At 38.4% G+C, this 22889-nt stretch overlaps 2 protein-coding genes across 4 annotated transcripts in view; one reads left to right on the top strand and one right to left on the bottom strand.

The window, feature by feature from the left end:
* The window catches only part of LOC130904797 (uncharacterized), a 254438-nt gene extending 234803 nt beyond the window's left edge, over positions 1–19635 (top strand). For both annotated transcript variants that reach the window (XR_009060906.1, XR_009060907.1), the window contains exons 3-4: positions 259–353; positions 18336–19635. The gene's annotated coding sequence lies outside the window, so the exon portion shown is untranslated. The remainder of the gene's footprint in view (positions 1–258; positions 354–18335) is intronic.
* On the bottom strand, positions 16179–18753 carry uncx (UNC homeobox). Of its 2 annotated transcripts, none has more exons than XM_057817824.1 (3): positions 18295–18753; positions 17888–18063; positions 16179–17194 (listed from the first exon to the last, which is right to left on the bottom strand). In XM_057817824.1, the coding sequence occupies exons 1-3, from the start codon at positions 18566–18568 to the stop codon at positions 16352–16354; spliced, it is 1293 nt and encodes a 430-aa protein (XP_057673807.1). In that variant the 5' UTR covers positions 18569–18753; the 3' UTR covers positions 16179–16351. The 2 variants fall into 2 exon arrangements, with proteins under 2 accessions (XP_057673807.1, XP_057673808.1); XM_057817825.1 differs by having other exon boundaries at positions 16179–17182.
* Positions 19636–22889: the final 3254 nt, after the last annotated feature.

Raw genomic sequence — 22889 nt, 5'->3', positions numbered from 1 at the left:
ATATATTAATTTAAAAAGTCCGTCACACGGCAAATTTCCTAAACGAGCACACAGATGTGTGTTATAGCGTGTTCTGTGCTGTATTAGGTCATTATATCAACATTATGCTTTCAGAAGACAGGAAAAGTGGATGTATGGATTTCTCTAAAGTAGCTATATATCCGGTTTAAGCGAATGTATGGTGGTCTAATTATTTACTTTGAAAGTTCCCAGTTCCAGATCGATAGCAGCTAAATAAACGTTTGTTGTGTTAAAAAGTTCCCTCCGCAGGTCCCCCCTCAGACCGTCAATAAGGATTCGAGCTCCCGGGTCGTCCTCGCTGTCGCTGATGGATGTGCTCGCACCTCCGAGAGGTAAGCGCCATTGATTGTGTCCCGTTATCACCTCTCATTTGCTTGCCGCCTCTGCACAATTGGCTGACTCGTGACTAATCACACCCAGCCCCGCACGACGCTTGTGTTTTTTATTTTCAAACTGTCATCGCTCTATAGAAACGTTGTCACGTGTCATCAGCTACTAACGTGATCGATTGGGGCTATCTCCACATTTCCTCTATAGAACAGCTTTTATTTATTTAGAACATTTCAGGCCCAGTTGAACACTCCCTCCCCCTTGGGCCATTAAATGAAAAAGTGGATCCGGAGTGGTGCGGCTGCTTCTGTCCCTGAGCTTCATGACAGAAAGTGGACATGTCAGTAGTTAGCAGGGAGCGCCAGGGGATTAAATAATGTGCATGTAATGGTGAGATGTGAGGTCTTGGCCTTGACGGTGTTCAGAAGGTTTGCAATTGCGCTTTAATTGTGAACGTCTTGGACTCCCTCTCGCCTTGCAGCTCTTGTCAGAGCATTTTTAATTGCAGCCAAAAATGTCTATTAGTCAAGTCTCCCTTAGGCGCACACTGGATCCATTATGGAGGTCAAAGTATGAGCTACAATGACTGACTGGAGAGCTTCTTTCAATCTATTAAATAGTTTGCTTTATGTCAGATTGTTGAACAATTTCATGTTCAGAAAATAAATGAGGAAATAAATGAGGAAAAAATAATTTTTTTTGCTTTTTTTATATGAAGCTAATGGCTAAAAATTCCCTAAACCACTGAAGTAACTCCCTGGGCCCAGCCCTGGTTATGTAGGTGGTATAGGCGAATGTGTAGCTAGGACCTTTGATTTAATCACCTGCCATTATTTGTCATTTTTTTCCATGAAGTGGATCTGCTTAGATACTGTAAGTGTGGACTGTTCCTCCCTGCCTCATGTGTGCCATAAAATAGCCGATGACTAATACAATCCAGGATGGAAACGGCAAATATTTTTTTTAATAGCCTTTTTAAATATACTTTGTATGTTTGAAAACGTTCTGGAAGTATAGCGTGAGAATTTTTTTTCAGGGTATTCCCCCCAAAGCAATTTGGCGCCCACCTCTAAATGGCACAAAGGCAACCGCCTACAGGGTCCCCCCAGGATTGATAAATCTAAATTCAAGACTTTTAAGACCTTTTTTAATGCCATTTCAACTGAAAATTAATACTTTTCTCGCACTCATTATTTAGATAATTTTGAATCATATTAAAAAAATAAAGCACTGAACATCAAATTTAACCTCAATTACTAAGTGTGTTTGACAAAAGAATGCACATTTACTGAAGATACAATTAAAACACATTTAAAAATAAGGTCTTTCAGATTTTTTTCCCCCAGGATAAAATAGATTATACACTATTTTTGTAAAGCAACTTCAGAAATTACATTTGCAATACAACAGGTTTCCCTTTTAAGAGGACCTAGTCAAGGTGGTAGGTTGGTGATTGTCAAGTTGGTCACCTTAACTGTAAAGTGCTTGGGAAAATCTTGCAATTGGCAGTGAAAGTTTAAAAAACAGCCACTAAATGGCAATAGTTTACCATTAACTACCACAAAATAAAAAAGCTACACATGACCATTTCCCTTGGTAAGACAATATTTTACCAGAAAACTCTTAATTCTAAAATCATACATAGGAAAGTCAATTGCATGCAAAGACACTTTTAGGCGACCGCTTATGGGGAAAATCCTGCTTGACTTTACGTCCATTATGACTTACAAACCAGGTCCTGGAACGAATTAAATTCATATGTAGCGGTACTACTGTGTGACCCAAAAAAAAAAAAGACGAAAATTGAGTAGATAACAATCTTTTTAAAATAAATCAATTGCTTGGTTCTAGTGGTTTATCGCCACTCCCCTGTTGACGATTTATTTTCAAATAAAAATAAGGCAGCTGACTTTCAAGTCATTATAAACATTTAATTTTTTATTTTTTTTTAATCATTCATCTGCTATGAAGTGTTAAGGTCTTCTATTGTTTCATTATCAAAGCCACGTGTAGTTTTTCTATACATTATACTGTTCCCGTTGGCCAAGATCGGCACCCCATAAGGAGCAGAACAATGCCCATTGAGTTAGTATAACGTTTTACTCCCGTCTTGATGTTGCTTTGCTTTTGGTTGAACTCAAGGGTAACCAAAGTTGAACCAGTGAGTCATAAATTCAGTGGCAAATCTTGCTCACCTCTAGTTACACTTTCCACTCATGTGGACCAACTGGAACACATGAGACTGCCTTGGCGGTGGCAGCAGATGGCCTCCGGATTTAAGTCTTCTTCTAAAAGAGCAATACGCACACAAATAAATGTAGACAGTGGCGCATGAACATCTGTAGACAGAGTTTAACTCATCTCATCTCAGGAAGTTTTTCACACTTCACGCTTTATTAACCTCCGGGGCAAAGATTCCCGGCGAAGTCAGCTAAAGGAAGAGACTTGTCTCTTTCATACAAATCACCAGCAAGCGCTAAGCCCCCAATGACAACATTTACACGCTGCCAGGATTGCGTGTGAGCGCGTTTCGGTAAATGGCTTATATGCTCCCACTCACTCACAAATACCATTGACAAAGGCAATTCTAAGTAACATTTTTAACTTTAAATCTTAGCTTGAACACAATCGTAAAATGATTATTGTTCATATTTAAAACCCTAAATGACAGTCATTCATGAAATTACAAAAGACATTGCAAAATTACCGTAATTTCCCGAATATAACGCCCACTTTTTTTCCACAAAATCAACTTGTAAAATCATGACGCGCATTATAAACGGGTACATGGATGGAGACAGAAATATATATATATTACATATATGTTAGGGCTGTCAAATTTACCGCGTTAACGTGCGGTAATTAATTTTTTTAATTAATCACGTTAAAATATTTGACGCAATTAACGCACATGCCCCGCTCACACAGATTTAAATGACAGTACACTGAAATGCCCACTTGTTAATTGTGTTTTATGGAGTTTTGCCGCCCTCTGCTGGCTCTTGGGTGCGACTGATTTTATAGGCTTCAGCATCCATGAGCATTGTGTAAGTAATTATTGACATCAACAATGGCGGGCTACTAGTTTATTTTTTGATTGAAAATTTTACAAATTTTATTGAAACGAAAACATTAAGAGGGGTTTTAATATAAAATTTCGATAACTTGTACTAACATTTATCTTTTAAGAACTACAAGTCTTTCTATCCATGGATCACTTTAACCGAATGTTAATAATGTTAATGCCATCTTGTTGATTTATTGTTATAATAAACAAATACAGTCCTTATGTACAGTATGTTGAATGTATATATCCATCTTGTGTCATATCTTTCCATTGCAACAATAATTTACTGAAAAATATGGCATATTTTATAGATGGTTTGAATTGCGATTAATTGCGATTAATTACGATTAATTTATAAGCTGTAATTAACTCGATTAAAATTTTTAATCGTTTGACAGCCCTAATATATATATAAAACGATTTCTCCTTATTGACACGGCCACGTTGTGTTGAAGAAACGTATACGGCGACCCGTTGCCGACCACTACGGTAAGTGACGTCACCATTTTGTTTCGGTAATACTTCACTCTAATCGGCCGAATGATTTCGTCTGTGTTAAATTCTGCTTTTTTCACTTTTCATAAAGCACAGAATTTAGTTTCTTGAACTCATTTGAGTCAACGTTTATTGCAGCTCCGCAACTCATACCATAACAAACGTAACAGACTTCCTGTGTCCGTCAACTATATCTGTCCCTCGGTAAACTCAAACCCAAATAACAATAGTTCCTATTGTTACTGTTGTGTTGACAGCGATGAGCTCTCACGGATTTCCGACTTACGTTCTCACTTTCATTATACCGTATCAATCCATGGAAGAAACATTTATTCATTATGATGAAACAAGCAAGTTATACAATGTTATACATATGTCAAATCATATTATTACCATAAATACCGTCAGTTTATAGTAGAGATGTCCCGATCCGGTCCGATCAAATATTAAATATATATATATATATATATAATTAAATCGTTTTCTAGTTGTATTTAACGTTACAGACATAATATGTTACACTCATCCAGAGTCTTTAGTTTAGGCTTAAGGTAGGGTTATCAAATTTATCCCGATAACGGCGGTAAGTAATTTTTAAAAAAATGTATCACGTTAAAATATTTAACGCAGTTAATACATGTGTTGCACGACCCACTCACACACTGTCGCGCTCAGTCTGTAGTGGCGCCGTTTTACGTATATAGAGAGATAAAAGGCAGCGTAAAATGAGTAGAGTGAATTTTGGGAGCATTTGAAGCCTTTTTTTAATTGGCCAAAGCCTTACAATCCCTCTCCCTACGATTAGAAATATCATGGGAAGCAATGTGGGGAAGCAAGGTAGCAATCGATCTTTTTCTTAACACCTTATGTTATTTCTCAATGCAGAGAACATATGTCAATTGGTAGCACTACGCACAGTCATGGTTCCACTTCCCATCGTGCATTTGAGCATGGCTACAGTATCATTTACTGAAAGCTCAACAAATACACTAGATGGCAATATTTAGTCACAATATACAAAGTCACAAGTCTTTCTATCCGTGGATCCCTCTCACAGAAAGAATGTTAATAATGTAAATGCCATCTTGAGGATTTATTGTCATAATAAACAAATACAGTACTTATGTACTGTACTGGACTGTCTCAGAAAATTAGAATACACAATATTCTAATTTTCTGAGACAGTCCTGTATATTGTTCTATGTAAAGGACGTCAGCCAAGGTCGGCCCCCCACATTTTTACCACGCTTAATCTGGTCCCCTTTGCAAAAAGTTTGGACACCCCTGCTTTAAATGGTGGATTAATGTACAGGACTGTCTCAGAAAATTAGAATATTGTGTATTCTAATTTTCTGAGACAGTCCAGTATGTTGAATGTATATATTCGTCCGAGTTTTATTCATTTTTTCCTTAATGCATTGCAAAAATGTATATGATCGGGAAAAATTATCGGGAATGATTGGAATTGAATCGGGAGCAAAAAAAAGCAATCGGATCAGGAAATATCGGGATCGGCAGATACTCAAACTAAAATGATCGGGATCGGATGGGGAGCAAAAAAACATGATCGGAACAACCCTAGTTTATGGTAATGTTTTGAACTACCAATGTGCTATGCTTGTGCTGTGTTTCACCAGTCAGTAAAAAGACATTTCTGTATCCGTACACAAGCTCTGTTTTCTTGTATTCTTCTATTTATTGGTGCAAAAATTAGGGTGCGCGGGTAAAATAATTTCCCCTAGATTTTACAAGTAAATTTGGGGTGCGCCTTATATTCGGGAAATTACGGTAATCTTAAAAACGATAGTAAACAATTTCCTGATGTGGTATGAGTTAAGTTGCATTTAGTATAGTTTCTTTTAAATTTAGGTTGCCACCAGGTGTTAAGTCAAACTTTCACACTTGGATTGTTCTTGTCCAACTGATTTAGCCCCCCTGTGATAGCACTGTACAGTCTTATTGATATATCCGACAACCTGCTGCCTGTCTGAAGCCCACATGGACGTCGCCATCCCTCGGATCAGAAGCAAACGGCTCGCCTAGCTTGATGCTTTTTCCCTTTTTCTTCTCGCTATTGACCAAATGACAGTTTGACGCTCGCAGAAGCTTTCAGGCTACAGCTCAGGATGTTCTCCAGGGTTCGTTGTCTGCGACTTTGGAAACCTGGTGATTCACATTGATTGGGCCAAAAAGAAACACATTTTTTACATCAATGGTTAGTCCAAACTGGGACCTGAAGGTGGGTTGCACTAATTTGTCCTCGTTACAGAGACAGAGATTTACCTTTGCTTCTTTTTTCATGCTTTAAAGACGTGTTTTATTAAACAGTTTTTCTACCCTTTGAATTTAAGGACACATCCCAAAATATTTTACACAAAGCCACTATTGCAGAAGCTCGTTTCCAAACCTTGGATGTGGTCACACAAGTAACAGTGAACTTAGGTCTAAGGGGCAGTTTACATGGCGACTATGCGACACAAAGACGCAGTGACTGAGTAGCAGACTCGCCTCGCGTGCGTATGGTGTCGGCCAAGACGAAAAATTCTGAATCCTGCCTCCAAAGTGGAAGAATCCAATTGAGGGGGCTTCCTCGGCATGCATATCAAAGGCTCCCGCAGCGCGAGACCGCGCCGTTAATGTCAGCACTCGTACACGTCACATTGGGCGTGCGCAGCGGTGCTACTCAACATTAAAAACAGCAAATATGGTGGAATGTCGGCTTTAATTTACTGTTTTAATAATATTTTTAAATTAAATATTTTGAATGTTTCAATTTTTGCGCCTTTTTGAACAAAAAAAAAAAATGCCATTGCTTCGAGTGAGCGGGCATATTTTTTTCCGGGCTGAGGGGGCTTTGTAGGGTCAAAGTGCATCATTCTCTGTCGCCCTGTAAATCTGCACTGCCCCCTAGGACCTGGCATGAATACTACATCGTTTTCATGCGGAATTGCGACTTTGTTCGAATGGAGACGCAAATGCAAATTTGAAATTTTTCGTATTCTCGGAGAGTCACCATGTAAACGGCCCCTAAGAGAACTGACATGTTGTGTTTTCAGACAATGGGTTATTGTGGTATTTGAGATAGTTTTTGAAAAGTTGATTACCAAATGCATGGGCAGTGGTGGATTCACCAGGGTGGCATGGGGGTGCAACACTACCCTAAAAGATAGGCTTGCCACGCCAGTTGGCACTGATAAAAACTTAAGTTTGACATTTACTGCCATAAATCAAATAGTGGTGTCAGTTAGGATCCATATAGCAATATAAAAAACTAAAAAAAAACTAGATATAATATATAGTATGTATAAGTAAGTATATATATATCGCGTACTTACCTCTTTTCAATCAAAAAGCACCATGTAGCATGTGTCACCGAGTGTCAAGACACAGCTGTGAATGGCCACAGCCGAATTTTGGGGGGATTTTATGGGTGAAACATGGTAATATAACAAGGGTCGCGATGCAGAAATCGCAGACATCAAGGAGTGATCAAGATTTTCATTTTCATATATTTACCCTTTTTAAAGTTTTTTTTTTCCAATTTTTCTTTGTTTGGATCGATTGTTTATCATCTAAAATATTGGGGAAAATGTGACGGTAACGAAAAAAATACAATTAAGCGATAGTTATGTGGTAGATATCCGTGACCTTTTTAAAGACGCCAATTTTTTCATTGTGACGTAATTTGTTTAAAAGTTTAAAATATGCGAGTAAATAATTTTTTAAGTCGTTTTTTTTTTTTTTTTTTAACTAAATATTAGACATCAATTAATGATTCTAAGCTAAAAATGACAGACATTTCGAATAATAAATACGATTACTGACCTTTTTATGGCTAGGTTGAAACAAAAGCGGTTGCACGACGTCTGTAATCAGGGGTTTTTCATGGTAAAACTTACAAATTAAAAATAGTTCAGGGACTTAATGCGCCATGAATCTGCTATGGCAGCATATAGACACATTGTTCTATCAAACACAACAGTTCTTTTTGCTTAAAATAGAGCTGTTTATTTTAAAGAGGGGTGCAAGACCAGAAACGGCTTTTTCAGTCTTGTCTGTGTTTTCCGCCATATATATAAGTATACATAATATCAAGAAAATCTGAAGCTAAGTTTCTCTATGTCAGTTTGTAAATGTCTCTTGTGGCATTTTGTAGTGTCTACATATGATTTCTTATCAAACGCGTATTCAATATTTGTGAAAATTTGTTGACACAAGTTGTATAAAAATTAAACCTTTGGGTCAATATATCAATTTGTTAAGCATAATTAAATGTAATTTGCTGAAAATGCAAAATGATTATATTTTTAGTATGCAGTTTTGTAAGAAAAAAACAATAATAATAAATAGTAATATTGTTATACGCATCAAAACTGATTTGCATTTGTAATTGCTTGAAGTAATTTGGAACTGATTGCGTTAAATGTCCTTATCGTTTTGTATTAAATCAATCAAAGGCCTTTGAATCTAATCGCTGCAGAATATTGTGCAGGATCATTGTCCAAAGAATACCATCAAGAAATATTTGCCATCCTCAAAAACCTCCTGCCTCCTTCTCGCCACCTCATAAATATTTTTATAGCTCCGTCCCAGTGCACAGGAAGGGGACTACCAAAATTGAACAAACATACCCCTGTCACTTTTTTATATTTTCTTCATTAAGTAATAACTTGCAAAGAGTTTCAAAACATATATGAGGGCAGCATTGTGAGGCATAAGGACACATACCGGTACTTTGAAAGGGCATATATGCTTTACCGTTATCATTTCTATTTAATGCACGGTATCACCTCCTATAGTGCGATGATTAACAACAACATAACCCAGTTTTTAAAATGCCATTACATAAAGTATTTAAGTCTGGGCTAGTCTTCTTTTAACTGTATAATGGGTTTTGACGTTTTGAAGTCTAAAAACAGCAGCTATTAGTTGACTTTATTTACTGCAAATGTCCTATATGGCTAACTGTCTGCCAATAAGCATGCATGTATATAACCAAAGTGAAGCCAATTAGAAAGCACAGATTTCCCAGTAGGAATGCTAGAAAAGGTGCTAATTGCCGTGTGTGTGCATATACAGTAGATCTATTGAAAAAATAGAATGCCGTATGCTCACTGGTCACAACAAGCTCATTGTATGCCACTCATTGCAAGATCCATCAAGAATTCAGCCATAACAAAGATAATGACGTAGTAATTTAACAAGGCACTATATTAGTCTTATTTACTTATTAAGCTCAAATAAGGCTTCAAAATATTACAATATCTCCCAATGAAACTACATGCTGATTGTAGTTTTATATCCATGTTGTAGTTTTGAGGGAAAACTAATCCAACTTTAATCACGCAGCCAGATTTCAAAGATACAAACTATTATGTATACACAAACAGCCAGCCCTAGTGCTCTGATGTGCCATGCAAAAGATGCATGTATACGCTACTTTTTTGTTTTGTTTGTGTCTCTTCGCTTCTCAAGCTCTGTCAGGCTGCCAGCTGGAAGACAAGCAATGGAATAACACGCATAGCAATCACGACAAGTGTGTGAACCCACCGTTTCCTGTGCAAAAATGTTAACTCTTTTTTCCACGCATACACACGCAGGGTTGGCACTCACATTTCCGAACTCCCCCACTCAATTTGAAGCCTCACTTCTCATTGCAAAGAAGTCAAATTTTAACTAGTAGGACCTTCACATGTTATCATAAATGGCTTTAATGGGAAGCCAAGACAAATATGGACAATTGTACGATACCGTAATTTGAAGTGGTAGAAAAAAAAGAAATGTTTCAGTGTAAATATTCTATCATGTTAATAGTGTTTTTGTGTTTTATATTAAAACTCTTCAGTGTTTAATATCCTGTATAGGTAAGAGCCCTCCTCATAGTTGTCACGTCTTCCTTACTATTTGAGCTATTGAAGCACAGATGCTGCATGAGAATGAAAAAAACCCTGCTATTTATATGTAAAGCCACGGTATTTATTTTCAATCAGTATGGATAATTGAGACGTGGATGCTATTTGCGCTTTCGCCAATGTGTATGTGCAATATAGAACAAAATGACCTGTCTGGAGGTAAATAGTTTTTGCACCTCAGCGTTTGTGGAATTTACATGATTACACATTGTTTGAGAACATTATTATTGTTTTGTGAAAAGCTTAAATGAGCCCTTTTTTATACATAAACAAATTTGGGACTAAAATTGTACAAGCTCATGATTCTATTGCGATATTATAAAGTCAGCTGTTATGATATCTATGCTAAAACGGTCCCAAAAAAAACAAGCCTTTAAAATATATATATATATATATATATATATATATATATATACATATATACATACACACACTCAGGTGACTTGAAGTTCCGCTCTGAGACCCCCAGTTTTCAAAATTGTCCGATATGCATGTCTGATACATCATTGGAATGCTTAAAATCTCAATTTTCTGGGGGAAGAAAAATTATGAACAGGAGGGCATTTAAAAAAAAAAAAAATTAAACAACAAAACCCTATCTGGAGGTGAGAGGACGCGAGAGCAGAATTAAAGATGCCATGATTTTAACGAGATTTAACGCGTACTTACTTACCTACCTCTTTTCGATCCAAAAACTCCATGTAGCATGTATCACCGAGTGTCAAAACACAGCTGTGAATGGCAGCAGACGGATTTTTGGGGGATTTTATGGGTCAAATATGGTGCTATAACAAGGGTCGCGATGTAGAAATCACAGACAACAAGGAGAGGTCGAGATGTTCTTTTTCATATGTTTACCCTTTTAAACGTTATTTTTCAATTTTTCTTTGTTTGGATCGATTATTTATCATCTAACATATCGCGGAAAATGCAACAGTAACAAAAAAAAAAAAAACGATAGTTATGAGGTAGATATCCGTGACTTTTTTACAGACGTCAATTTTTCATTGAGATGTAATTTGTTTAAAACTTTAGGATATGCGAGTAAATAATTTTTTAAAGTCTTTTTTTTTTTTAAACGAAATATTAGACAACAATTAATGATTCTAAGCTAAAAATGACAGACATTTTGAATAAGAAATATAATTACTTTCTTTATATGGCTGGGTTGAAAGAAAAGCGGTTGCGCGACGTCTGTAAACGGGGGTTTTCAGGGTAAAACAGACAAATTAAAAATAGTTTGGGGACTTAATGCGGCATGAATCTGCTAAGACAGCATTTAGACATATTGTTCTATCAGACACAACAGTTCTTTTGGCTTAAAATACAGCGGTTTATTTTATAGAGGGGTGCGAGAGCAGAAACTGCTTTTTCAGCCTTGTCTGTGTTTTCCGCCATATATATATATATATATATATATATATATATATATATATATATATATATATATATATATATATATATATATATATATATGGCAGAAAATACAAACAAACGGAAAACAAAAATAAAGTAAGTAATTCTATTTATTATTCAAAATGTCTTTCATTTTTAGCTTAGAATCATTCATTGTTGTCTAATATTTCGTTTAAAAAAAAAGACTTTAAAAAATTATTTACTCGCATATTTTAAAGTTTTAAACAAATTGCATCTCAATGAAAAATTGGTGTCTGTAAAAAAGTCACGAATATCTACCTCATAACTATCACTTAATTGTAATTTTTTTCGTGACTGTCGCATTTCCCCCAATATTTTAGATGATAAATAATTGATCCAAACAAAGAAAATTAGATAAAAACCTTTAGAAGGTTAACTATATGAAAATGAAAATCTCGATTACTCCTTGACGTCTGCGACTCCTTGATGTCTGCGATTTCTGCATCGCGGCCCTTGTTATATTATCATGTTTCACCTATAAAATCCCGAAAAAATCCAACTGTGGCCATTCACATCTGTGTGTTGACACTCAATGATACATGCTATATGGAGTTTTTGGATCGAGACAAGATAAGGGTGCGATAATATCTCAATAAAATCATGGCGTCTTTAATTCTGCTCTCACCTCCAGTTAGGGTTTTGCTGTTTAATTTTTTTTTTTTTTTTTTTTTAAAGGCCCTCCTGGTCAAATTTTTTCTTTCGTCAGAAAATTGACATTTTATGTTTTCCAATGATGTATCCCTCGTGTAAATTAGACCATTTTGAAATTGGCCAAACATGTTATTCACGAGTTATAGAACATGATAATGACAAATCACTTCATCTTTTTAATGTATAAAATTGACTATTTGGGTTAGTTTTCACAGATGCTGCAGCCCATAAATTTAGTCTTTTGATACATTGTTCTGTGTTGCTCAAGCACTTGAACACTTGAAAAAAAATCATCAGTGCAGATGGTTAATTTGAGGCTTATCCTAGGTATGTGCATGAAAGATAAGCATGATTAAATCCACCAGCGCATTAATGAGAAGAAGTGTGAAATAATCCTAAAACGAAAGAATAAAGGGGTGTTATACAGAATTTGATGCTGCAAGGAGAAGCCAAATGTCAAGTGCCATTTGATTTTTTTTTTTTTTTTTTTTTTGGAAGGACCTTTTTGTTCTTCTTTTTTCCTTATAGGAAGAGAAAAGCTTTTTATTCACATCCCCATAATGTCAAATATAGTCATTTTCTCCAATATCTTTGACTATTCTGCTGGAATTCTACAAATGGCACATCCTAATGGCCCTAATTAATTTGTCCCCATTAACTAAAACTAACACAGAGAGAAAAGTCTATTAGCTTTAATTAAGCCTGATATCCTATATGTGAGGGGGCTGTAGCAGACAAGCCTGGGGTTTTTCTGCATGCATGTAGCCCTCCTTGCAAACCCCCCTGTCTCTACATGATAGTGCATGCTTGGCCATGCAGCTTGCTTGCTGCCTCTGGGCTGCAGCTCCTCTGGAGAGTTGGAAATGAGAAATGGAAATGGCACAAAAAGCAGGAGGTGCTAAATTAGCTGCCTGATCTGCACTTATTGCCGCATACATCCCCCCCGACCCCCCGCCCAATATTACTTCGCAACGTGCCCACCCCCATCCGATTCCCCGCACCTGCCCTCTTGGCATTACAGACTTGCTCGAAGACACAGCATATTTATCAAGTGCGCACGCATGTATATGAATGAATGCACGATGATCAGTTAAATTGAAAATCAGCGTCTGCGTGACAGGCCGACCTGACACCCCCTCGTAATTAGAGAGAAAAACGATGGCGTCCGGGATGCATAATAGAGCAAAAACAATTTACACTCTTCCCCCATAATGATCCCGCCGTTCAAATTGAAAATTTCTGCGGCTATACGGGCCCAAATTGAATTCATAAAGTGTGATTCATGGTCGACACGCCGCTCTTTTTTTCCACAACGCACAGCCCCATCGATTGATGGTTTTCTTCAAGCATTGCAGGCGTGCAGCTCGCAGGCAAGAAAAAGCTTAACTACTTAAGCAAATCGCTAATTTCACCTTAAGGCCACCAATGTGCAGCCAGCGATACTACTATTCAGCCTGCTAATGAATTATAGATGAACTCGGCACACGTCCCACATAGCCTCAGAGTGCAGCGTGCGCGGAAAAATAAATAAAATACATATAAACATTCAATTCTAGTGCAAATTGGAGCCTCGAGGAATAAAATATAGAGGGAAAAAAATGTTTTTTTTCATTGTGATGATTGTCACTATATGAGCTATTCAATATAACCAAATCAAAAACAAGTTTAAAATCTCATCACTTTCATGTTCATTGTTTTTTTTTTTTTTTAATGGAAGGTCAGTCCTAAATATTAATTGTATTTTACTTAATCTGAGAGGGCAAACTATCCAAATATATAGTTTACAGCTAAACTGCAACGACCACACGCAACTATTGGGAAATGTCAGTCAAAAGCAATGATTATTCACATTTTTACATAAAATAATGAACTCTACTAAAGACAAATTCAATAATCCATTATAAAATGGCACTGATGCTAATAAAATTATAATTGGCTGCACCTCCAAACAACACTCAAGCTGCTTCTAATCCCCCACATTTTCACCTCCCTTCCATCCTAATAAGCGATGCTTCCTTGTGCAAACAGCTGCAAGGGTGTCAATTTATGTAAAGAGTTGATTTAAAGCGTCAGCACTTATATTTCACGTATTGTATTTGCAAATCAAGCACAAAAAAAGTTTGTATACAGGTGTGGCAGCATTGCTCCTGTTCGAAATAAAAACATGGCTTGCACATATCTTTGACATGATATTGTGCATGCTTGCTTCAATATTGGCAAAGAAACCTTGCAGGGGGTGGTGGTGGTGGGAGGTAGCAGATGTCCCAGATCCCGCCCGGCCTCCCCGGGGGCGCCTTCCCTATTAGAACAAATGTGTTGTGCCATTGTAAATAGGCACGTTCGCCCCGGCCCGGCCCATTACAGCCCGGGCGTGATCAATAGGCTGATAAGAGCTCGACATGGACGTGAAGGCGACACAACAATGAGCGGATATCATCGAACATCTATCTTCATGTGCACCCTCACACTCCCCCTTCTGGTCCACCAGGGCCCCCCTCCTGACACACACACACCCATAAAGAGTGTGAGCTCATGAAAATGCCTCCCCACGATCCAATAATGCACACATGCACGCAGCTGCCTAGGCTATTATTTTCCTATTTCAATTTGACACCCAGGCCTTTTCATGCTAATTCTATTATTCCTGGAAGTTTATGTGATTTCATATCACCACAAATCGGTAATGTATTACCACCCCACCTCACCTCACGTACACACACCCTATCTTTTTTTTTAAGAGCTAAAATAAACCGTATTCCCCCGCAAAGTAGCCACCGGGAAAATAATTACTTTCATATCAAAACTCTGCAGGAGTGCAGCGGCTCCCTTTTGCCTCAGGCTCCTAACCTCATTTCATCTTTTGGAGTGTGCGGATGTGTGTGCGCACGTGTGTGCGTGCGTGTGCCTGTTGTAGATGAATATATTTGTTAAGGCAGTATACAAAATACAACTTGCATTTCCTCTCGGAAGACGAAAATCTTATAGGTGATTGCCTGGCACTACCACGAAATCTTGTTGACACCTCAAATACTGCCCCCTTCTCAATAAAAAAATAATAATAAAATATGATTGGTCGCTCTAACCGGAAGTCATGTTGTCATACAAAATTGATTTTTGCCCTCTTTGGAAAAAGAAATGCTTTTGTTTATTGGCAGTCTCTATAGTTTTTATGTCGGGTTTTTAACTGTTTAGATTAATTTATTAATTTTTGTATTAAGGAGATAAAACATTTACAAGAAATTAGCGAAAAGGTGATTCCCAGATAGCAGACCGACATTGAATAAACGTTGATTTTCCATCAAAATCATCAGTATGGTTGACATCGAAATTTTCGACGTCAATTGACGTTGAAACAACGTTGTTCTATTGTATGTCAGGTGATAGTTGGGTTAACATTTTTTTAATAGTTGAACTAATGTTGACAAATAGTTGATTTATGATTGACGGGGAAATATGATTGAAAAGTCATTGAATTATGGATGAGCTGGCGTTTTGGTCGAAAACATAACATTGATTCAGCGTTGTTCCAATATTATTAATAATCGAAATGACATTTAAATTTGTAAGGATTTCAACGTTGAAAAACCATTAGTTAACCACTTAATGCCTTGAACATGAAGCAATTGTCAGAGAATCCCAAAACTTAAAAGATAAGGTCCTAATGGCACTTTTTTCAAATTTATAGAAAAACAAAAATCAAAATGAATATGTGTAATAAGCACGCTAATATTTATAACCCTAACTAAATCCAGATTTTTTTTCTCATGGAACCTGCAGATGCATGTGTTGACTTGCATCCATCTTTTTTTTTTTTTTTTCAAAATTCTAAATTAGTCTGAAAATTATGAAATTCTGAGTGTATCAAATGTGATACACTAGGCTAGAAGGGGTTAAGGGTGCAAAAGTGACGTTGATTCAACGATAAAAGATCGACAGTGGAATGTTGATCCAACATCTTTTCAACGTTGGTCTGCTATCTGAGTTGGCTGCAGGTTTATCCCAGAACTTTGATGTCACTTTTTAAATCAAATATTTGTAGATTTCAAAAAAAGAAGGAAAATAATAATCAAAATAATAATCAAAATTAAAAATCAAGATTTCCACACAAAAAACGCACGAGGAAAAATGCTCTGAAGTGATTGGTTGATCCTACCCGGAAGTGTTGTTCTCGCCATGTAAGGTCGAACACGCTCTTGAGGTGGTTGTTGTATGCAATAAATTTATTTAAGAAAAGAACCTCACATATGTATATAAATAGTATAGTCGTTTCTTTTGTTGAAGTAATTTTTTTTCACAGCTCTTGAGGGTTTCGTTGTGTTTTTCTAACACGTTTAAAAGGATATCTAGACACTCACACTCAAAGGGAGAGGAGAACCTAACGTGGCAAAGATGAGCTTTGGCCTCACTTTTGTTTCTCGTTACTCTTAGTTTTTAAGGTTTATTCCGTTTTTTCGAGAGAGTTCGGTGTTGGTTCTAGTGGACTCTCTTCTAAATGTTCATTTCCCCCGTGTTCGTGGCCCAAAGTCCCAGGGGTGCTGGAACCCGACCCCGCCCGGTCCCTGTCCGTCTCCCCCGGGGAGACGCTCCTGCACTGAACGCCGGGCGCCTGGTTTCTCCCGGCCAGGTCCTCGGAACCGCTGTCAGCGTTCGAAGCCGTTTTTAAGGCTGTCTGCGGGACAATGAATCCCAGTGGCTGCGTGATGGGATAGAGCAGAAAGTGACCCTTCCCAATGAGGGGCCGAGAGGCGGGTAAGGCCGCGGAGTTGCGTCTGGGTCTGGAGTCCGAAAGGAGGCTTTCCACGCTGAACGGGTTGAGTTTCTGCAAGCCGGAGGTTCTGTTGGTGCCGGAGCACATGCTCGAGCGGTGGCTGGCGTCGGGCGAGTCCAGCTCAGAGCAACCGGCGTCCTGGTCCATTTGTCTTTGGTTCTGGCTGGACGTGTGCAGCGAGTGAGGTGTCGGCTCGCAGCCTATTTTGGTGAGGTCCAGACGCGGGCCGGTACCGTGCTCGCTGTCGGTGACGTGAGACAAGCCGCTGTCGCTGTCCGATCCCGGGGTGTGAAATAGATCCCCGTGCAGATGCTTGTTCTGGGCCTTGAGCAGGCGCCGCTCCTGCTTCCGTTTTTTCTTCTCCAGACGGTCAAGTTCTCTCCGGGCGATCTCCTCAGGGTCCATGGGCTCGCCGCTGCAGGTGGTCGGGTGTGCGTTGTGCGCGGGTCGGCCCGGACCCTTCTTGGTGTTCTCCTTCTTCCGCCACTTGGCCCGGCGGTTCTGGAACCAGACCTGCATGCGTTTAGAGCGAGACAAAGCAAGTGTGATTTTTTTTTTTTTTTTTTTAAATTCATATTCCCCAAAACAAATCAATTAAACGCAACAATGTTTTAATTAACTAACTGCTCCTGCTGTCTTGTCACATGCTAGGGCCCTTAATTGGACTTTTAATTGGCCAATCTGTGCGCACACAGACACACGACAATAAGCAGCAGCGTTGAGCTATTATTCATAATGCCAGGTTGTTATTTAAGAGTACATTTTATTTCACGAGAAATATCAATAAAACCTGCTTTGAAAACATCCATGATAACATCATGATTTTTATACTGTGTATAACGCTCTAATAATTGCAACCAGTATGCTTTGTTTATCAACAACAACAACAACAAATTGAAATGTTTACATTTATCAAATATAATCGATGTCCAGCACAGTTAAGAATTTAGTGCAAAAAGGTTTATTTTGTTCTTTTTTAAATCAACCAATAAGCACCTCATTTCAAACAATAATAATAATAATAATAATGTAAAATCTTCCTTTTTTAGACTGCCTATAGTGATTTTCATATTTTCCACAGTATCAAAAATTCTACATTGTCGTCCTTACAGTATATTAATATAAACAAAACTTGCAGTCCTATCCACAAATCAAAACAAGCCTCCAAACATATCGAATGCATGCATCAAATAAATATTCCTATACCTGCACTCTTGACTCGATTAGGTCCAGTCTGAGGGCCAGAGCCTCCCTCATGAACACGTCCGGATAATGGCTCTCGTTGAACGCTTTCTCCAGCTCCTCCAGCTGCCAGCCGGTGAAATTTGTCCGTGTTCTTCGCCTCTTGCAGCCGGGACTCTCCTTGTCCATGTCCCCCGAGTCTGTCAGCAGAAGCACAATCACTTTGTTTTTGAACATGCAATTGCAAGTCTGCCTCGTCGTTCAAAAGGCGAGCAATCATTTTGTTGCATTTAGAATGTCATTTTTGCATCATTTTTGCAGCCAGAGGCATGCACCAGGAAGTAAATGATCCTCTTTGTGCTCGTCACGCGTGATAATCGCACATTTTCCAACAAGCGTGCAGCGGAGCGTTAATATAGTGGCAGTTTTACCTGTCAGTTTGTACGGCTGATTGTCTCCGTTCATCCCGCAGCCAGACGCCAGGATCCCGCCGGAGCCGCCCACGGACGCCGCGCAAGACCCATTGAGTAATCCGTCTATGGAGAAGGGGACGGTGGCGGAGGACTGGAGCTGGTGGCCGGCGGCCAGCTCGTAGACGTGGTGGTGGCTCAGGTGGTACGGGAAGCCCACCATACCTCCGCCGCCGCCGCCGAGGGAGCCTCCGAACTGGGCGTGAGGCGGCTCCAGTATCCGGCTGTCCATCATCCCGCGGGCGAGAGAGGCGGGAAACGACGTCTGCTGTTGGGCCGGTGATGTGTGCACGGGTGGGATTGTTATGCTTTTTATTATTATTGTTATTATTCAGTTTAAAAAGCACGCAAACGCGAGTGTGGCGGACGAGGCGGGGACATGATGTGTGCAAGGCAGAGATGAGCTCCACTTTATCCACATGAACCTCCCCGATAATTAGCCCGGGCTTGTGGGGAATACAAGACCCAATGAGAGGTGGTAATGGGCGGTGACGTCACAGGCGCGCCCCCACCCCCTCCCGTATCGATTGCTAATTAAGGCTGACATCCACCTCAATAAACAATATCAGAGCTGTCACAACAAGACAAGAGGGCTTTGATAAGAACTACATTGCAGTTTACACGCGGGGGACCCACCGGGAGGAAGGGCTGCCTGGATCCCGGGCAGGGGAGCATGCAGGCGGATAGCTTTGAGCAGGAGGCGACCCCCTGCATGGAGAACTGTACTGGCCACCTTTTAAAATAGCTGCTTTGATCGAGCCATTCAGTAGATAAGCATGTAGACAAATCCGAAGTTGTTAAATATTTTATTGATTTTATTGCTTTCACCCTGGAAATGCTACATTAAGTCATGTAGCATTTACGAGAAGACATGTTCAAAGAGGCATAAAACAAATGGATGATGGATGAAATATGGCTGCGTTTAAAGGCAGCACAGAGTGAACGTGTCATATTTTCAATGCAGTGCAGCATAGGGCCAAATAAAAGATGACAGTATATGCTGCTTCCTGCACAATCCAAATCATATTAGTCTCTCAAGTGATGCATTCAGCTTGCCAAGTGTGGACGTGTCACGAGGTGTTTAATCAGACTTGAAATTTGGCAGCCCCCCCACACAACAGACCCACCCACTCCTCTTCTCCAGTGACCCTTGACACCGGGATTGGCATGTTGTAATAACCCGAATCTCTCAACAGAAGCCGCGATAATTGTTACCCTATTAGCATGCAAATTGTTTAATTAATATTATTATGAGGGAAGGATATAATCCGCTCCTCACTTGACCCTCTCCTGCACACAAAAACAAGCTTTTGTGTATACGTTTGGATGAACTCATAAGGGATGGAACTTTGAAGTCATTTAAAAACTTACATTTTCAAGTGGCAAGACATAAGACCTTATGAATGAGCAATCTCGTTTTAATAAATAGTTTATGATGATGAAGAAAAATGTATAAGTGTTTGCAGAGTCACTGCATGCTTCTTTTATACATCTGGGTGACATTGTAAGATTTGTTTTTTTATTAACTTGATGATAAAATGAACGTTAGAGCCACTGTCCTGCCTTAACTTCTCCATAAGAACAACTGACCCTTTGGCAGACAAGTAGTATATGGCGGAAAACACTCAGGTGACTTGAAGTTCCGCTTTGAGACCCTCAATTTGGCCAACTTTCAAAATTGTCCAAAATGCATGTGTGATACATCATTGGAAAGCTTAATATCTCAATTTTCTGGGGAAACAAAAATTTTGAACAGGAAGGCATTAAAAAAAAAAAAAAAAACATTTATAAACAGCAAAACCCTAATTGGAGGCGAGAGCAAGCGAGAGCAGAATTAAAGATGCCACGATTTGAACGAGATATTATCGTGCACTTACCTTGTTTCGATCCAAAAAACTCCATGCAGCATGTATCACCGAGTGTGAAGACACAGCTGTGAATGGCTACAGCCGGATTTTTGGCGGATTTTATGGGTGAAACATGGTGATATAACAAGGGTCGTGATGCAGAAATCGTAGACAACAAGGAGTGGTTGAGATTTTCTTTTTCATATATTTACCCTTTTAAAAGTTTTTTTTTTCCCAATTTTTTTTGGTTTGGATCGATTATTTATCATCTAGCATATCGAGGAAAATGCGACAGTAACAAAAAAATACAATTAAGCGATTTGAGGTATATATCTGTGACTTTTTTACAGACGCCAAATTTTTCATTGTGACATAATTAGTTTAAAAGTTTAAAATATGCGAGTGAATAATTTTTTTAAGTATTTTTTTTTTAACCAAAACTTTTAATAAATATAACGACTTACCTTCTTGTTATGGCTAGTTTGAAACTGAAGCGGTTGCGCGACGTCTGTAAACGGGGGTTTTCAGGGTAAAACAGACAGATTAAAAATAGTTCGGGGGCTTCATGCGCCATGAATCTGCTATGGCAGCATATAGACATATTGTTCTATCAAACACAACAGTTGCTTTGGCTTAAAATACAGCAGTTTCTTTTAAAGAGGAGTGCAAGAGCAGAAACTGCTTTTTTAGTCTTGTCTGTGTTTTCCGCCATGTATGTATAGGGCGGAAACACTTAGGTGAGGGGAAGTTCCGCTCTGTGACCCCCAATTTGTCCAAATTTCAGAATTGTCCAACATGCACGTGTGATACTTCATTGGAACGCTTAAAATCTCAATTTTCTGGGGGAAGAAAAAATTTGACTAGGAGGGCTTTTTTTTAAAAAATGTTTTTTATACAGCAAACCCTATCTGATGATTAGAACACGCAAGAGCAGAATTACAGACGCCATAACTTTAACGAGATATTATCGCTTACTAACCTTGTTTCGATCCAAAAACTCCGGTAGCATGTATCACTGAGTGTCAAGCCACAGCTGTGAATGGCCACAGATGGATTTTGGGGGGATTTTATGGGTGAAACATGGTGCTATAACAAGGGTCGCGATGCAGAAATCACAGACAACAAGGAGTGGTCGAGATGTTCTTTTTCATATATTTACCCTTTTAAATGTTGTTTTTTCAATTTTTCTTTGTTTGGATCGATTGTTTATCATCTAACATATTGGAAAAATGTGACGGTTAAAAAAACAAAAAACAATTAGGCGATAGTTATGAGGTAGATATCTGTGACTTTTTTACAGACGGCATTTTTTTATTGTGACGTCATTTGTTTAAAAGTTTAAAATTAGCGCGTAACTTTTTAAAGTCATTTTTTAAAAATGAACTATTAGACATCAATTAAGGATTCTAAGCTAAAAATGACATACATTTTGAATAATATATATAATTAATTACCATCGTTTTATGGCTGGGTTGAAACAAAAGCGGTTGCGCGACGTCTGTAAAGCAGGGTTTCCAGGGTAAAACAGACAAATTAAAAATAGTTTGGGGGCTTAATGCGCCATGAATCCGCTATGGCAGCATATAGACATCTTGTTCTATCAAACACAACTGTTGTTTTGGTTTTAAATACAGCAGTTTCTTTTAAAGAGGAGTGTAAGAGCAGAAATTGCTTTTTCAGTCTTGTCTGTGTTTTCCGCCATATAAATTTGTTGTATGTTGAATGTTCGCTAAATTTTTATTTCATTAAGCAAGTCGAGATGGAAAAAAAGACAAGGAAATTTTGGAGGGTACAAGTGCCCCTATAATGTGCTACATCATGAAGCCTCCTCCCCATGTCCCCCACCACCACAGCCAGGTCACCTCAAGATCATTTTAAATGAAAAAACTTTCTTTTTCTCCCATTTGACATTGCGTGGCCAGTGGATGACATCAGTGCAGAGATGATGTTCTCCAAAAATGGATGTTGCACTGCTTCTCCTCCCGCTTTTTGTCTTTTAATGCTTATTGACATTAAGTGCAATGAAATGGTCTCTACATTTAACACTGGATTGTTCAAAGGGGCATGAGTTGTTTCTAGATAATTGTTTGAATACTAATGACATTTATTTCATTTTTTTTTTTTTTTTTTGCTTCCTGCATTGCTCAAAGGGTATATTTTCTCAATCTGGCATGAATTTTTTTGCTGCTTGTGTTATATCTCCCAGCGTTTATATTGTTTTTTTATACTTAAAGTATGAATTACGCATCTTTGTCTATAAGTCAAAGTAATGTTGACAAATAATGCACCTGTTTAAACAACACCAAAAAGACATGTACCGTAGGCCTTATCAGGATGCCCATCCTCTGCCAACAATGCCTTCTTATATAGCAGCACGGCATCAAATTCATTTTTAATTAGGCAGGCAAATTAATAGGCGGCAGTTTAGGGGGGTTTAATTACTCAATTAACTTCACGCACGTTAATTTTTAACCATCTAAATTAGGTTGCACATTATTTGATTTGGTGATAATTATAGAATTAAATCTAAATTAATTGTTTTTTTTTTTTCCAGGATGATTTGGATGAACTAGATGCAGTTCCAATTAAACAGCAGAAAGAGAGAGAGAGAGGGAGAGGTTGCTTGCCATTTTAAGCTCTCAAATCCTTTGATTCGATTTCGGAGCAAAGCAACAAAAAAATAAATAAAATAAAAGAAGTGCCTGGAAA

Source organism: Corythoichthys intestinalis, chromosome 16 (assembly GCF_030265065.1).
Source record: "Corythoichthys intestinalis isolate RoL2023-P3 chromosome 16, ASM3026506v1, whole genome shotgun sequence".
Taxonomy (NCBI): domain Eukaryota; kingdom Metazoa; phylum Chordata; class Actinopteri; order Syngnathiformes; family Syngnathidae; genus Corythoichthys; species Corythoichthys intestinalis.
This window is presented reverse-complemented; position numbering and strand designations above follow the sequence as displayed.